The following is an 18671-nucleotide window of genomic DNA, read 5'->3' on the forward strand; positions in this document are numbered from 1 at the left end:
GATGTGTGATTTCTTATTCTCAGTAATATAGTAAAATTGTAATATTTTAAAATAATAGTTTGAAAAACTTTTTTTTCTATTTTTAATATATTTTAAAATGTAATTTATTCCTGTGATAGAAAAGCTGGATTTTCGGCATCATTATTTCAGTCTTCAGAGTCACTTGATCCTTCAGAAATCAGTCTAATATGCTGATTTACTGCTCAAGAAACATTTCTGATTATTGTCGGTGTTGAAAACATTTGCATTTTCAGGATTCTTTCATGAATAGAAAGTAAAAACAAAAAGAAATAGAATATTGATCTTTTTTAACATTACAAATTATACATGTCTCTACAGTTTAATGCATAGAATAAAATGATCAGTTTCTTAAAAATATATTCATATTAGTATTATATATATTTTTATATATTGCTTTTGGAAAAAATAAAATGTATTAAATGTAATAAAATCCGATTATGTATGTATGTACCGGTATGCATGTATGTATGTATAATATATATATATATATATATATATATATATATATATATATATATATATATATATATATATATATATATATATATATATATATATATATATTATACATACATACATGCATACCGGTACATACATACATAATCGGATAAAAAATAAACTAGCAAATTTAACGGCGCAAAGAAAATAAAAATAAACATTTATTTTTATTGTACAGTACATCATATTTATTCCATAACCTCTTATTATTATTACATTAGAATCACTCAGTCAGTCATGTTTTAACATTGACTCCAATATCTTAATATATTTATGTTTCCCTCCTTACATGCATAACTTTATGATTAATTCTTATTGCCTGTAATAATTAGTAATAATTAATTCCTCCATTGTTTTGTTGTAAATTTATTAGCTGTTTTCCTATCATTAATATGCAGCTAAATAATAATAAAATTTTCATATTTTCAAAATAAACCTCACCTAATAGGCTTAAATTACTCTCTGTTTAGTCAATGGTCTATTAATATTAATTTCCTTAACCTTTGACAGTAATACAAACATATTTTATATATTTTTCCAATACAGCTTTTGACTTTCTCTTTTCTTTCATTTTCTTCATCTTTCTCTCTCTCTCTCTCATTCTAGCTTGTCTCAAGGAAAGGTCTGAGCCGATCTCTTTTCTCCGCCACTAAGAAGTTGTTCGGTGGAGGCAAGGTCCCAGAGAAGAGTATTGCCGAACTAAAGAACGCTGCAGGGCTGCTGTAAGTGACTTGAAGCACAATTAAAATTGCTCTATTCTACATCTTATCTGACTCTTGACCTGTGTGATGTCAGATATCCCTCAGAGGCTCCAGAGCTTCAGATCAGAAAGATGGCCGACCTCTGCTTCCTCGTTCAGCACTATGAGCTGGCCTACAACTGTTACCACACTGCCAAGAAGGACTTCCTCTCTGACCAGGCCATGCTGTACGCTGCAGGGGCGCTGGTGAGACACACACCACAGTGTCACAGTGTAATACTGTCTGAACTCGTCTCAGACGGACTGTCTTCTGTCTCTGTCTCTAAAGGAGATGGCTGCTGTCGCTGCCTTTCTGCAGAGCGGGGCACCCAGGCCGTACCCAGCACACTACATGGACACGGCTATTCAGACCTACAGAGAAGTGTGCAAGTAAGAACAAGCATTCGCCTGCATTTGCTTTCGCTTTGATTGTTTTCCTACCCATTCCCATGTGTATACTATTTGGTAACATATTTGAATGTTTTTAGTATATTAAATGTAAAATTTAAAAACAAAAGTAAGTAAATATTATGTTTATAAAATTGAGTTCTCTTTTTGCTTTATTTCAAGAATTGTAATCTTGTAATCATTTTATTGTTTTTTTTGTAATTGTAACAATTATTGCTTCAGTATTTCATACTGAATTAAAAAAAGTCTTCCTGTTTTAGTTTTGATATCATTTTATGTGGCTTTCAAAAATTAGCTTAGTTTCTTTTTTATTAATTAAATAACTAAATAAAATTAATTAGAGTTCTTTCTTATTTCTCTTAGGCCAGACATTGCTTCATGTGCTTTTAGGAATTAGTTTAGTGTTTTATTTTATTTGAATAAAATGAATGAATAAAGCATTTTCATTTCAAATTTTGATTTCATTTGCTTCCTTTTTTTAAGACTGTACACCACTTTTGGAAATGTCTTAATTGTTTTTATGATTTATGAATAAATAAATAAATCAGTTTTCATTTTTGCTTCCACTTTTTTTGACTAATGAATAAAAAATAATATTGCATTAATTTTTTAGGCCATATATTACTTTTTATGGCTTTGAATTTTTTATTGCTTTTATTAGTACTTTAAATAAATAAAATAAATTTTAACTGCTGCTTCTGTTTTTAGGCCAGACATCAGTTTATGTTGTTTAAATGCTTAAGTACTTGACAGAAAGATCATTCAGATGTTGTTGGAAAGGTGCTGTATGCGTATAATGTATCCAAGACGTTGTTCTTGCTGTCTGTGTCACAGAAACATGCTATTGGCTGAGCGCTGTTGTCTTTTAAGTGCTGAGATTTTGAAGAGTCAGGCCAAATACTCCGATGCTGCCACACTTCTGATCAAGATGACCAGTGAGGTGAGCTCAAGACCCAGCTGACAGCGTTTCTGAGTCACATCTAAATCTGAAAACCTAGAGCGGGGGCATTTCAAACAGGTGTCCTGCTTCAAACCCGCTGTTAGGACAAACCCAGTTGACTTCACTGCCTCTTTCCCTCTCTGACAGGACTCTGATCTGCGGAGTGCTCTCCTGTTGGAGCAGGCGGCTCACTGCTTCATTAACATGCGCAGCCCAATGGTGAGGAAGTTTGCCTTCCACATGATACTGGCTGGTCATCGTTTCAGCAAAGCTGGACAGGTATGATGACAGATGCAAGAAACACATCTTGTCAGCTTTACACTGAATCAGTGAGCATCAAATACTGAAATCCTGCTGGAAATGATGTAGCGGCCTATTGCCATGAATAAAACGAAAGCTGCTTTAACAGCTGTGAAGCTATTGAGTGTTGCAGTAACATGCATGTGAACAGGCACATTCTTTGAACATGATGTCAGTCGGTTCACAAAGTCCCTCTCTCGCTCTCTGTTACAGAAGAGACATGCGTTGAGGTGCTACTGCCAGGCTTTGCAGGTGTATAAAGGTAAAGGTTGGACACTGGCTGAAGATCACATCAACTTCACCATCGGTCGGCAGTCCTTCACGCTGCGGCAGCCAGAGAACGCAGTGGCCGCCTTCCGGCACATTCTCATCAACGACAGCAGACAGTCAGCTGTACAGCAGGCTGCGTTCCTCAGGGAATACCTCTATGTGTACAAGGTTAGCAGACACGGGATCCCGTTACTTATGACTGACTTATGACATTCTGTTTATTAAGAGAGCTCTGCAGGCATGTCATCTGCCACTTTAAATGCTTGAGCTTGATTAAATTGATTGAGCTCTTGATTAAAGATGGCGTTTTTATTAAAATATTATAAAAATGTGAAAAGTTTTTGTCTAGCTAATCAATGTATCATGTAGTGCAATCATGTAGTGCAACCATTGCTAATTCTAAATGATCAATTTATGATATTTGTACTAAATAATTTTTACCTTGGAATATACACTACTGTTCAAATATTTGGGGTCAGTATTTATTTTATTTTTTTTGTTTTTTAATAAATAATTGTTTTTCTCTATTTAAAGTGAATGCTGTTCTTCTCAACTTTCTATTCATTAAAGATTCCCGAAAAACAAACCCAAAAAAGAAAAAAAAATTCTACAGAAATATTAAGCAGCACAACTGAGCATCAAATCAGCATATTAGAATGATTTCTGAAGGATAATGATGCTGAAAATTCAACTTTGACATCACCGGGATAAATTACATGTTAAAACTATATTCAAGTACAGTATAATAGTAGTTAATAGTAGAAGCAATTAAATTGTAATAATATTTCACAGTATTCGAGTTTTGCTGTATATTTGATTAAATAAATGCAGCCTTGGTGAGAAAAACTGACCTCTTTCAAAAACGCATTAAAAATTGTACCTACCCCAAACTTTTGAATGGCATGTAAGAAAAATATTATTAATTTTTATATTATTACTGTTTTTACCTAATGGTTACACCACATAGGATTTTTGCTATTTAATCAAATAGTAATCACATTTTTAATCACACTGAACCTGCATTTCATCTTATTTCGCTCTCAGAAAGCAGCTAGACTCTGGTAGTGTCAGGTTCGGGTCACTGACCCAGTTTTTTTTTCCCACCGCAATCAGACTCTGACCCCGAGTTTAAATTTCTGTCTTTGCATGAGACTGCTCTTTCATCATCATTGGGTTGAGTCTGTTTCATCAACGCTCTGGCTTTGGGGGGTTCTGGTCCACAGAACACCATCACCTTCAAGCACTCGGCCTGAATACATATTAAGATTTTCTTTTCTTTTTGTGTGCTTTTGCCAATTTTTTTCTGATTTAAATTGGTTCATCTAATATTTATAGTTTATTTTATTTAAGCTTAGTTGGAAAAAATCACTGTATTTATCGTTTTACTCATTGTTCTAATGTTCGTTTTGTTGGCCAATCAGAAGATATCTAGGTATATAAGGGATGATACTCAATGGATGCCTGAGTACAACTTGTAGGTGAAAAGGGCGATTTCTTCACGTGGTGTTGATATTAATAACACTTTGACTTTTTCCCTCTTAGAGCATGAGTAAGTTGACCGGTGACGGCTCCCTCCCACAGCTGCCTCTGCCCTGCCTGCACAGCTCACAAACACGCGTGTTCTTCGGCCATGAACGCAGACTCGCAGAAGGTACACGTTTAGTCACCCTCATGTTATGAAAACAAAAGGAGATATTTCGAAAAATGTTCATGCTCTTATGCATACAGTGAAAGTGAACAGGTTAGAGCTGGCAAAACCACCCCAAAAAAAGACCAAATAAAAGTTGTCCATACTTTTTTAAAATTAATACTTTTTTTCCCAGCAAGGATGCATTAAAGTAATAAAGCCATTTTATGTTTCATTAGATTTTATTTCAAATTAGGGGTGCACGATAAATATCGGCCGATAATTAATGTGCATCCCGTCAGTAAAGCCGGTTCTCTAATCAGTGGTTGTTAACTGACAAGCTGTGCAAATCCATGCTGATAATGAATGTGAATTTGCACAGCTTGTCAATTAACAATAGCTCTGTGTAGTAACGGCTGCTCTATGTGATGAGATGCGCATTAATTATCGGCCGATATTTGTGCACCCCTATTTCAAATAAATGCTGTTATTTTGAACTTTCTATTCATTGAATCTGAAAAAAAGTAAACTGTTTACACAGAAATATTCAGCAGCTATTTGATTTCAGCATTGATAATAAATTTTTTTTTTCTTGAGCAGCAAATCAGCATAGTAATATCAGGGTTTCCACGGGTCCTTGAAATCTTGAAGGCCCTGGATATTTTTTTTAAATAAAAATACCTTGATACAGGCAAGAAAAATTCCATATTATTCCCTCTGGTCCACTAATGTTTTATTTCACCAACAATTTGTTGCCTATGCATACAAGCTTGCTTGATTAACATTAGTTATGCACATTAATGCGTTAAGTGTTTCGCTCATGAGGTACTTTGTGTTGTATGTTGCCATGGCATTAGAGTGACCATATTTCCTCTTTTTCCTGGACATGTCCTCTTTTTGGAATAAAAAAAATTAGTCTAGCTGGGATTTCTTTGTTTCTTTAGCTTTTTACAGTAACCAGGGCGTTTTTGTATTAGAGTGCTGCAAGAGACTGTTTTTTTAATCCAGCTCCCACTGAATTTCTGACCATTAATGCCCTCTCCTGTGATTCTTGTGTCCAATCCCACCCGCTCCCTCAAAACATTCTAATATTACATAATTTTCGCGTATTAGGGAGCCGATATCAATATGCAGAGGATTTAAATCTCTTTTGAATCAGCCATTTCTCTCTCCTCAACCCATGATCAGTCAAATCTGACTCCTGCAGCTCGTGTTGAATGCAGGGTTGCCAAGTCAGCAAACCCCCCCCCCCCCACCCCCAATCATGGCTTCTTTTAAACTGTTAATGGGTTGATTTTCCATGTGGGTTAAAGGTTTGAAATGTTGCTTAATTACATGTGACTAAAATGCTTGTATTGAAACATTTTGCATTCTGCCTATGATAAAACTGTGTTAGATGTTAATTTTTGTGAAGGAGGGCCACTGGTAGGAAGCTTTTTAGCTGTGTTTATGATCAGTATATATAACAGTGAATGTAAATTATGTATTTTAGGTATGGAAATTAGATTATCAGTTTTGATATTTGGGATATTGTCATTGCACTACTTTGGGCACTACTTTAACCACCAAACAACCACACCCCAGCCCCCCTGCCCCACACACCCACTGTCCTCTTTTTGGAAAACTAAAATATGTTAATGCATGCCAAAAACTACTAAGATGGCACCTCTATGTTTCACAGAAATTAATGTTGAATTGCTTTGCTTGTTAAGATAATATAAACCCATGAGGCAAGAAAAACTTAAAAGCATATTCAAATATCTTAAAACTTCTGGTTACATGAGCCTAAACTTTTTTCAATAAAATCCATGAAAAAGTTAATATCAGATCATTTTAGAATACAGTATAGAATGTACCGAATATTCTTCAGCTTTATGCAAAACAGATATACGATAAATAGAATATCAGATCTCTGTAATAATGGCCAAAAATAATTGTTTTGCATAGTTGTGTTTGACACGTGAAAACTGCAACAATTCATCTTACAAGATAACACTTGAAATGTGTCCCCACATTAATTCCTTGAATTTGAGGGTATTGGACCTGGAAAGTCCTTTCAGTTGCAAAGACCTTTCTCCCATCATGCTCGCAGTGAAATGAAGATGAACACAGAACCATTTATGTTTTCAGATAAAAAAGTAATTTCCTGTGAGAACTTCAAATGAGAGTCAAAAAAGAGAAGTGCTCCTGACATGACAGAATTAATTACATTTAAAATTAGAGAAAGGACATTGACTACCACATTCAATATCTGCAATAAGCTTCACTCCAATTAAAGAGAAGCAAACAAAAAGACTCTAATTTCAGGTATATCATGGAACTCAGATGTGTGTTGGTGAAGTAACTGATGGAGTGAAGAGAACAGGCCTGAGGGGGTGTGAAAACCTTTTTAATTAAAGTATTTGCCAGATCTCACACTGAAAGGGAGTGGTGTGTTGAATGCTGAATGCATGTACCTGTTGTCTCTTCCAATGTGCCACTTGCCTTAGGCTCTGAATCCCAAATATCCTCTGAGACACCGGCTGATTGGACATAAGCCAACTCTCTTGAGTTTATTTATTCTTGATTCCCATGCTTCTTTGAAAGTACTTCAGACACATGGATTCAAGGCCTGGAAAGTACTTGAAAACAAATATAGGTCCTTGAAAGTGCTTGAAATAAATTAGAAATAAATGTTTGAATGATATAATTTCAAAAATGTTCCTTATATGTGCTGTCAAAGGCAAAACTAAACCGCGCTAATGATTGGGGTCGCGAGAAAAAAATCTTAACTTAGACAAGATGTTAATATTAAGTGACTTGCATTGTCGGAACACTATTGCCTGATTTTGCTCTATTTCATCAATGAAAATAGTTTCAAACAAAGTAACAGTTGAGTCGCTGCGCATCTCCATTCAAATAGAGCGTTGTTTTTAAATGAATCTGATTCAAACTTGACATGACACTTTTTATTCCTTTAAAAATGTTGAAATTCAAATGTAAATATTTACAGGAATTACAGCAAAAACCAGTTTGATAGAAAAATATATTTTATCAATATTTGAGAAATTCAAAATTCCTTCGAACAACTGCTCAATTTTCTAAATATATGAAACCTACAAATTCAAAACCTGTTTTATATAATTTTTAAGTGTAAGTAAAATGTTAAGTACTGTTAGAGGTCTTTCATGACACTACAAATGCTGGGGTGTGAATTTGTTGTGAAGTGCTTTATATAAAATAAATGGTGCTTTAAAATGTCTTTAAGTCCTTGATTCTAGTGTTCATGAAAGAATGGGAGCCCTGATAATTTTCCCTTTCCGCTGCCATGATTTGTCAATCATATTTGTAAGGAGAGAAGAAATGTGTGAAGGGAAACCAAGCGACAACCTTCCAGTCTCTCTCTTGAAACCACCACAGAAGTGACTTAAACTGCAATTCTTTGACTGACTGCTAGAGACTGGCTCCAAAAAGAAGCCCATGTTATTTGGTCTCATCTATATGTGATTACTGATCAGCACCAGTTGCATTATGTAATCTCTTCCTTGATTTCCCACAGGTGAGAAGCAAGCCGCCACCCATGTCTCTTTGGAGCAGGAGTTTGACCGGGATCTTTCCCAGCTGTGGAGGGAGTTGGAGGAGCGGGTCGTCTCAGTGACGAATAGAGGGACGGTGCCCATCACATTCCAGCCCTCCCAATCCTGCCTGAACAGTCAGACAGACAACCTCAGACACCCCCTCGCCGTAGTAGAGGGTACGTTTTCCCTTGTACATCAACTACTTATTAAGCATTTTTATTTGTGCTCTATATCTTCCAGTTTTTGATTTGAAGACATCTACATTGCCTTGACTGCTCCATTGACATGAACTCTAGAATTCAGTGGAGGTTTAGATGTGCTTTAGGGTCTTTATTAATGAGTTTGATGTATTGCAGGGCTGCATTTTTGGTTTATTAATGTATTTTAATTGGACTGAGATGAATTATTCACCATTTGTTTTCCTCTTAATTTAATGAAATTTACGAGAGAACTAATGAAGCATAGCGGCCTTACCTGTATTTGACCTGGTTGAATTATCCTGCAGCCTCATCAGTGTTATATCTAGAGGTGCAAGAGAGACTAGTATTGATCATAGAAATGAATCCGTTATCATAATTGCTGGACATGCACCTGGCCTTACCCCACAGCAAGAGGGGATTAACAATTTACAATTTAGCATATATAATTAATCATAATAATTATCATTAGTCATATGGTGTTCATATATGAATACAATATAACTAATGATAATTATGATTATTTTTATATGCTAAATTGAGATTTGTTTTATAAATTGCATTTTAAATCACACATATTTTTTAATATATATTTTATTTCCCCAAGTAGTCCCCAAATGTTTTCACTGTAATGTATATGGTAATTTAAAATTGAATGCCATAATTTAGGCTTAAACTACATACGATCAGATTGCTGTTTTTGTTCATCAGTGGTTAACAACAACTACAGACCATGATCTTATAACTAGATCGAAATAAACCAATAACAATAGCCACACAATGCTATGCATACATATTTGTATTTAAAAGAAAACACCCCGACTTTTGGGGACTTTAGCTTATTCACAGTATCCCCCAGAGTAAGATAAGTCCGTACATACCTTTTTCATTTCTGTGCGTTCTGTAAGTGTTATTTGAGGCACCCACCGCTAGCCTAGCTAAGCACAAAGACTGGATGTAAATGGATACTGTTAGCATAGTAATCCCAATAAGTGACAAAATAATGCAAACATTTTCCTATTTACATTTTGTGATCTGTATAGTCACAGCGTGTACAAATAACAAGGCTATATGAGACCGAGACCATTTTAATCGTATAAATACTGGGAACTATATTCTCACTAGGTGTAGGAGCACAGCTAACATTACTTGGGCGGAGTGGCTACTTGGGCAGAGCTAAAGTCCCAAAAAGTCGGGGGGGGGGGGGGGCCTTTTAATGTTTATTTTTATGTGACTTAAAGGCTGTATTGATACTTCAGTGTTTAAGTCTTTTGTAGTTTTACTGTACCAACTCAACCCTTATATATCCTCAGATCTGAGACATGTATTGTTGCCTCTTTCCCATTATTTTCTGTTATGTCGCTTGCTATTAATAGATTGTCTTCTTTCTTGGTTTTGTATCACAGAGCCCATCATTGTGGAGGTGGTTTTCCGTAACCCCCTGAAAATTCCTTTGGCTTTGTCGGCTCTGTCTCTGCTGTGGAAGTTTACTCTGAAAGACTTCTCAGGTCCTCAGGACGGCACAGCCGGAGAAACCGTCAGCAATGAGAAAGAAGTAAGCCTGTTAATAATCTCCCGGCTCTTTGTGCCTGAGGTTCCCAGCTTTGAGTTTCTCATCAGTTTGATTTGAATCCATTCCAGACCACGGCCCTCAATGACATCATTGATACGCAAGTCATTGCAGAGTTCACCATAAGTCCAGAGGAGACCAAAGTGGTTCGTGCACCTCTTTCTCTCATCTCTCCTCTTCGAATTTCTTTTTTTTCCCCCATTGCTTTACCTGAATGGGCTTTTTGTTCTTGTGTTTGTTCTGGTCTGTCTCTCTCTCACTTTCTCAGGCCCGTTTGAAGTTGCTTCCTCATAAGACCGGAGAGTTGCATGTTCTTGGTGTGGTTTACAACCTGGGCACTGGAGAAGCGGGCGACAGTGAAGGTGTATCACAAACATTCATTCTTTGATGCTTTGTAAACATTGAATGCAACAGTTAAAGTTATTTATCTGATGTAAGACTAACTGTAGATGTGACTGGTTTGTGTTGCAGGCTCACTGGCCGGGGATCTGATGTGTGTTCGTGGACAGCAGAATCTGGAGATCCAGGGACCCAGACTCAATATTACCAAAGAAGAAAAGACTTCCGTCAGATACGGACCAGACCACCGCCTGGACCCCATTATCACTCCACCTATGCCCTTACTGGAGGTGTGGGGTCAAACTTTGATTTGAAGCTTTAATACTCTAAAGGAGATAGAATGGTTCTGAGAACTGAGAGCAGATCTAGTATAAAAGCACTCGTCACAGTAAAATTGAGATGGGTTAACAGTGATAATTGAGTGATTAATTGAATATTCTGATTCCTATTTTCAGAATGAATTCAGTTGGGATATATAAAATGATGCTATATTGTGAATGAATATTGTGATTTAAATAATTTATTAGCATCTATGTTTTAAATATCTGCAAAAATCAAGTAAGAGCAAGTTCAGTTTATTAATTTTTTTTCTGTTCTAAATATCTGTATCACTTATAGGAACAGTTTATCCAAAATTGAAGATTTATTGAAAATGTATCGCCCTCAGGCCATCCATGATGTAGAGGAGTTTTTTCTTCATCACAACCCATTTTGATAAATTTAGCACTTTCATACCAGTGGATCCTCTGTAGCGAATGGGTGCCGTCAGAATAAGAGTCCAATCAGCTGATATATAAATATCAAAATAAACCACAAGTAATCCATATGACTGCTGTCCATTTACACCTTCAAATGCATAATTTTTAGCTTCAAACCATTACTTCTGGCTAAAATACGAGACCTCTGTTAATGATGTTGTTTTCTTCTGTGAGCAAGTCATCTCATCTGAATCAGGTGAGAAATATGCACAGACTAAGCACAGTTTACAAGCCAAAGCAGTTTTAAACAAATCAATCTTTGGATTTTGATGTGAGTGGACTACAGAGGATGAATTTTTATTTTCACTGTAGGAAGTTTTAATATAGATTATGGACTCATATTTTAGCCAGAAGCAACAGTATAAAGTTAAGAACATCTTGATGGATTTGTTTATTACAAACACGCAGCTTTTCACTTCACAAGAAATTAATTGGTGGACGGGAGTGGTGTGGATTACTTTTGGATTATTATGATGCTTTTCTCAGCTGTTTGGACTTTGTGAAAGATTCAGTTAAGGCTGGTCCACACGGCAGGATAATTGGGCCGATTTTAGCCCCGATTCAGCCCTTCCGACAATCTTAGGATGCTCCGATTATCGTAAAATAATCTGATCAAATATTCCTGCCATGTGTGGTGTGTTAAGACTGCTCTCCTCTGCTCGGAAGAATGTCGGGACCGCTCCGATCTCAAATCGGGGATATCCAACATGTTGGATTTATTTTGCCCGATTTCTTCTCGTGTGTGGTGTCCCCCGAGGACAAACAATCACGCAGCCTGTGGACTGTGGCGTGTAGCCAATCAGAAAGCGAGGTGACGAGGCAGTGATAGTACCGGGAAACAAAATCAAAACAGCCGGCGTATATAATATATCGGATACAAACAAAGTCGATGGGCATAACTACATCCACAACTGCAGTCCACCAGAGTACATGGAAACGAATATATGAACGTTCATTTCAACGGTTATTAATCTGTGTAGTACGTAACAACATTTATATGAGATAAAACAACAACTTATCTCCATATCATGATATAGCAAGTATAGTCCATGCTCGCGTTGTCTCCACCTCTTTGACCATCGCCTTTTCTTGTTTTTCTTATGTTTTTTTTTCCCGTTAAAAACAAAGCACAAACTATAGCTGTGTCCAAATTCAGGGTCTGCATCCTCCTTAGGATCCTTCCTACCCGGTTGAAGGAGGATGGGTCCTCCGACGACCGCAAAAACCGGAAGTCGGTGTTTGTGAATTTGGACAGCCTACCCTTCTTTCAGTTCCCTCCCTTACCCGTTGCTCATATCCTGTCGCCTAGCAACCGTGACAGCGCTAAGCAAGACGCGGGTGAATAGCTCATCGTTCTCTCCCCAGAGCTTTATAAACACTTCTGTCTGCTCTTTTCGTCCTTAGAAGCGTTAAAAACAGCTACAATCACTAACAAATAAGCTGTGTGTAAGGGGATATTCACACAGGCAGTAAGGAAGAAGCTAGTTTACGAAAGTAAACTTTATTTTTTTACATATACACGTAAAAATGTAAAAAAAAAAAATGCTTAACGCTAAAACAAAATGCCTAAATAGAAAACCACTGAAAATATATATTTTTGAAAAGCCAGTTTTTAAAAAACTCTGAAAATAATAATCCTCCCCCACTCCGCTACCGCTCGCTTCGTCCTGCCGAAAAGAATTATGGGATAGGTAGGACGCGAAAGGATCCACCACACCCATCCTTCCAATTCGGGGAAAAGGAGGACGCATTTGTGGGCCGCATTTGAAGGATCCTACGAATTTGGACAGCCTTCGACGCGGCACTGTGACGTAACATCCTTCAAATGAGTCCTCCGAAGGATGTAGACCCTGAATTTGGACACAGCTTATGGCCACTGCATCCTCTTCGTCCGCCATGATTGTTTACTCTAAAGTCACGTTTGATCTCGAGGGATTTTGCGAGATTTCCCGTCTGACCTGGGAATGCTCGGGAGTCAAATCGGTTCGTGTGTGATGTGTTGATATTGCCGTGTGGCTGCACACCACACACGAAATGACCAAAACTGTTAGACCCATGATTTTTTATCGCCGTGTGTACCCCTCTCAGGTTTGGAGAATCGGCCGACAATTTTAAAAATCGTCCCGTGTGAACCAGGCTTTAGACTGATATTCTAGTCATGAGAGACATTTTATTTTATTATTCTGCTAACACTCTTGAAAAGTTTTGTCATAGTTAAATTAATAGATTATAGATACATTTTTAATCAACACTAAAACATTTGTTATTATATCCCCATGAAAAAGCAGTAGAATCTGTTGTGAAGTTAAAAACTGTAATTTTTCCTTACGAAATAAAATTATAACCTTTTATTTATTAATTTGCATTTAACATTCTGCAGCATTTGGCTTTCATTAACACTGAAATTAGTAACACATCATTAAAAGAAATTCACATTGTAAGCTGATTTTTTTCTTCCTGCTCCTGTCAGGGTTAAGTGGTGGTTCTTTGCAAGAATAAGCTACATGTGCACCAGACTTTATACCAATAGTCAAACCTCTGTTAGATAAACCATGTGACCACTGTTTCTCTGTCCTCTTCCACCTAGGTGTTTTTCATTAACTTCCCCACTGGTTTGTTGTGTGGTGAGATCAGGAAAGCGTGGGTGGAGTTTGTGAATGTGAGTGCAGTCCCTCTCACTGGTCTTCGGGTGGCGTCCACACACCCAGAGTTCTTCACGTTCGGGAGTGCTACCTCTGACCTCACCCCAGTGACCCCCACAACAGCAGAGCACTGTTCTGCATACAAGACTGTGGCCATGCCCCCGTCAGTGGCGACTGTGTCGCTCGTGTCACCAGCAGCGTTCGGGGTCACCAGCAGTGACCAGCCGGTGGTGGCGGAGATTCCCTTATCACGAGGTGTGTTGGGACCCGGGGAGGCGTTACAGATCCCACTGTGGCTCAGGGGGCCTGACCAAGAGGGTGTCCATGAAATCAACTTCCTCTTTTACTATGAGAGTACAGAGAAGACTGCCAAACTTAGGTATGTGGCCATTTTAGCTTTTTTTGGACAATACAAAGTGTGCAGGATGTGATTTCTCAGGCCGGTGTGGCTTCATTCAGGGTATATATTGTGAACATATAACTGAACTGATTAATTCACTGTGCGCACTTGGATTTATGAGTTCAAGCCTTTGTCTTATTTTCATTTAGGATTCTTGGAAATTAAATACAACCAAGACTTCACATGATAGTAGTAGCAGCCTATTGTTTAAAGATAATATAATATATATATATTGCAATACAAAAAAATGGAAGCCTCATCTTTGTTTCTGTCTTCTCTTTATAGTCACAGGGTGCTTCGACACACTGCTTTCATCTGCGCAAGCCGCTCTCTCAACGTCAGAGCCACGGCCAGCCGCAGCAACACGCTGCACAGCAGAGAGAGACACACAGAAGAACAGCAAGAATCGGAGGAGAAAGACGCCAGCATGTTGGTCTTTGTGGATGTGGAGAACATTAACACAGTGAGCACTTTTTTCATCTTAATACTTTCTGCTCTTAAAGTTTGTGAAACGTCGGAACACTGTGGCATTAGGGGACGCACAGATGTGAAATCATGATGTGCTTTATCTCAACTTCAAAGATTCAGGTTTAGGAGGATTATTATACCATTATCAATATTATATTAATGCATCATACTGAATTGACAGTCCAGATCATAAGTGTTCACACAGTCACCATCAATTTCTCTGTGACCTAAGTTGATTTCATCTCATCTCTTGTGAATGGTGTGTGTTGATGTGACTCTCCTCCCTCTCTCTGTCTCTCTCTCTCTCTGACAGTGTGAAGCAGGTGTTCGTGAGTTCCACATAGTTCAGGTGTCCAGCATCAGTCGGCAGTGGCGGCTGCTTAAGTGCATCAACCCTGTGGGAGATAAAGGTATGGTAGTGTAGTTTACTTAAAGCCTTTGTGTAATATATTTTATAAATTTATAAAGCTATTCATGTCCATATGAATACAGCGGGTTTACCTGAGTCATCTGAAGAGATGCAATCTCTTTGTGATGAATAGATTCAATTTAGGATTTTATTTACTTGGAAATATTGATCATTGGACATAAATAGTTAATCAAATATCGTAAATTAGGCTTAAACATGTTTGTCTGATACAAGAAAACCAATGATTGTGAGAAAATATTAAAAATATCTTCATTATCAAACTCTTAGGGATTTGTAATGACTTGATGGTGAGTAAATGATGACAAAATATTAATTTTTCACAATTCAATAAGACTTTCTTCCATAGAGGACAAAAAAAGTCTTCTCAAAACAAAATTACTTTATGTAAGGAAATTTGTTATCTATTTATATTGGTCATTTCATTATGTTCTGCAGCTCTCAAATCTCATTCACACTTCAGCATATTCAAAAACAAAATTCATTGACATCAAACTTGGCGTGACATATCTTATAATTTTGAATATGCATAAGCGCAAATGAGATCTGATTTCTTTAAATATTTACTTTTTGGACTGTTACAGACACAAAACTCTCATGTAGTGTTGTATTAAAATAAGTGTAATTATGACCTGAGTTCACATGAAGACGTTCATAAATGCTGAACCTAATTAAAACTAAAACTTGAAAGCAATGATAAAGAAACATGGAAAACAGCTTGTAAAATATAGAGCAAGGACAGCAAAACGCACTGTAAAATTCTGACTTTGCTTTGAAGAGTTCATTAACTGGCCTTGACATCTGAACTGCTTTAGTGGATGTGAGTCTCTGATGTAGGAGCAGCAAAAAGAAAGATTCTCTGTGAAGAAATGGAGGAACACTCATCTTCTTTCTTGTTTTCGCCTTCATTTGGTGTTGTGTTTGCAGACTCTAAGCTGGCCAGCAGGGAGAGAGGGAAGCTGTGCTTCAAAGCCACCAGATGCAGAACGGAGGAAGGTGGGGCGTCCAGTCCACACACATGCACACAAACACTCATGCATTCATATTTTTTTCATTCCATGCAAAACTTGCATAAAAGACCAAGATGTGAATCAAATTTCCAAAATGCACATAAAAACTCTGATGAGGTGGACAATCTTCTTGTTTAATCGAATACATTCCTAGATGTGACTTTACCTTCACAATCTCAGCTGCTCATGGCTAATAAAAATGCAGCAAACTGTGTTTAACATACTGAAGTTCGAACATATTGATATTTTTTCCTCAATGTCTCTGCTACCTTGGATGCTGCAGAAAAATACACCTTTGCTGACCTCAACCTCGGCAACGAACAAGTAAGAGTGCCCTTTTGTTCTCCCTACTAGTTCAGATCGATACTGTGCAGATCGATACTGAGAATTAAGCGTCCTAATAGTGTTTCTCTCTCTTTGTCTATTTGTTCCCTTGCTTAGATTGTCAGCTCTACCACTCCGTGTGCTGATTTTTTCTTCCGGAGGGATCTGCATCCTGAAGCCAGGAGAGGAGGTGTGTCCGCAGGCGGAGCTAGTCAAATGCAGAGAAAGAGTCTCACGCCACAGAGCGGGACTGATGACGGTGGGACAAGTATTGTCAAAAAATGCAGCGAAGTAGAGCTTGACATCATCGTCCTTTGGAAGGTACCCAAATGAATTGTTTCATGATAGGTGGGGTTTGAGTCCAGTCATTTTATGTAGTATTTTATGAGGGAGAGATGTCAGTCATATTTGAATGTTTGAGGCAGAAATTTACCATTTACCAAATATGATACAATAAAACGTGCTAAATTTGATCAAATTAGTATTTCAGATTCTTTAAAGGTGCTGTATGTAAGATTTAGATTCTGCTGAAGCATAAAAATATCATATGTTTGCAGATATTTAAGAAACATGCCAAGTTCATATACTTGTTTATCTGAAAAACAATGCTTAAGTCAGTTATTCTCCTTTGAAAATGTGCATTCAGGGCACGAATGTCTGTCGTTGTTTTGGTTTGTGAAACCCGACCACTTGCTATTTACCCAATTGAATTTCAGCACTCTGGGTTGCCAGTTGGCGGAAAACACCGCGTATTTCATTTAATTTTTCAATCAAATGTGTGCGTTCCTGTTGGTGTCATCAATCTGGCAACCTATGTGTGCACGTCAAGTTTGAGGAGAAGAGGCCGAGTGAAAAAAAACCCTCTCCAGTATTTTGAATTTTGACAGCAATACCTAGTTCAACCACTCGGTGTCAATCCTACATTACGGAACCTTTAATTTTCGTAAGGACTTCATAAATCATCATGATGATTATTTTGTGTAAAATAACTCAATTCTGTACTCTTTTGCTGCTTATTGTACTTGAATGGTTTAAAAACCGTGAATGCTCGACCCTAACCCATTTTAGCCTCTAGTTGTAAAACACTTTTTAACTGTTTAACTGGGCCCCAGGTAATATCTGTTGGATATCCCTGATTTAAACCTTATAACTGAAGGTGATTTCTAAAAGCATTACTAGCCAACTGTCCAGTAACTTGTGTTTGTTTGCCAAACTAATTGACTTAAGCATTTGGCACTTTGCAAGGGTTGATTTTGGATGAACGCAGTGCTTAACAGCACTATTGTTGATCAATTTTACTGTCGAAAGAAGATCAGCACCTCATAGAAATGTAGTTGTAATTAATGCATGCTGATATAACTGACACTTTAAGATTTGAGGACAAAAATCATTGTATTAATCATTTAATGTGCTGTTTCAGGCATATGTTGTGGAGGACAACAAACAGCTGATTTTAGAGGGCCAGCTTCATGTTGCACTGCAAACCATCGGCAAAGAGTCCTGCTCACTCTCACAGAAAGAGGTACTACACATCCATATTATCTCCCAATGACTCTTGCTGTTCAGCTGTTTTCATGTGGCTGCTTTATAAATACATCAATGCAGAGGCACTCTATAAAGAATATAGAGTGACTTCCTCTAGTGGAAGAGACCACTGTATCTTTTCAGTGAGACTTGTATACTTGTGTATACTTGAGCAAATAATATTTTGTCTATGTGTTTTGAAGTGTCCGTTATTGATAGACCAAGATGACTTCATCTTAATACACTCAGGTTAACCACTCAATTGGCTGAACACAAAATAAGTGGTAGCCTTTTTTTTATGATGCTTTTTTCACTTGAAACATTCAGTGTGTTAGTAAAACACCCCTCATGGGAAAGAGCCTGAACTCATAGCAATCCTCTGAACAGATGTTTAACCTTAATATGCAAATGTTGGTCAAAAATGACCTGTCCCTCTGGATTTTGGCCTGTAATTGGAATATGTGTCTTGTCATCTGACACTGCAAGTGTCTTATTCAACCTGCAGCAGTCAATCACGCTCGATAGCATGGAAAATGATTTCAGTGAATTGATCACCGACTGGCTGTGGCAGACGTTACCCAAGCATTGATAATGCACTTGAGCATCGAGGTAAAACACTGAAGTGCTCACTAAAAGCATGCTTTTTCGAGCA

General features: G+C 37.4%; 1 protein-coding gene across 6 annotated transcripts in view; it reads left to right on the forward strand.

Moving 5' to 3' along the window:
* The window catches only part of trappc8 (trafficking protein particle complex subunit 8), a 40980-nt gene that overhangs the window by 14056 nt on the left and 8253 nt on the right, over positions 1-18671 (forward strand). For 2 of the 6 annotated variants that reach the window (XM_052535062.1, XM_052535065.1), the window contains 19 exons: positions 1126-1241; positions 1315-1465; positions 1548-1648; positions 2501-2606; positions 2754-2885; positions 3120-3344; positions 4719-4827; positions 8342-8536; positions 9964-10112; positions 10199-10273; positions 10396-10489; positions 10599-10756; positions 13812-14245; positions 14552-14729; positions 15048-15144; positions 16089-16157; positions 16455-16495; positions 16613-16816; positions 17916-18017. In XM_052535062.1, coding sequence (XP_052391022.1) covers positions 1126-1241; positions 1315-1465; positions 1548-1648; positions 2501-2606; positions 2754-2885; positions 3120-3344; positions 4719-4827; positions 8342-8536; positions 9964-10112; positions 10199-10273; positions 10396-10489; positions 10599-10756; positions 13812-14245; positions 14552-14729; positions 15048-15144; positions 16089-16157; positions 16455-16495; positions 16613-16816; positions 17916-18017 — 2736 coding nt within the window. Of the gene's footprint in view, positions 1-1125; positions 1242-1314; positions 1466-1547; positions 1649-2500; positions 2607-2753; positions 2886-3119; positions 3345-4718; positions 4828-8341; positions 8537-9963; positions 10113-10177; positions 10274-10395; positions 10490-10598; positions 10757-13811; positions 14246-14551; positions 14730-15047; positions 15145-16088; positions 16158-16450; positions 16496-16612; positions 16817-17915; positions 18018-18671 lie in introns of all 6 variants that reach the window. The other 4 variants (XM_052535059.1, XM_052535064.1, XM_052535060.1 and 1 more) reach the window with 3 other exon arrangements.

This window comes from Carassius gibelio, chromosome A20 (assembly GCF_023724105.1).
Source record: "Carassius gibelio isolate Cgi1373 ecotype wild population from Czech Republic chromosome A20, carGib1.2-hapl.c, whole genome shotgun sequence".
NCBI lineage: Eukaryota > Metazoa > Chordata > Actinopteri > Cypriniformes > Cyprinidae > Carassius > Carassius gibelio.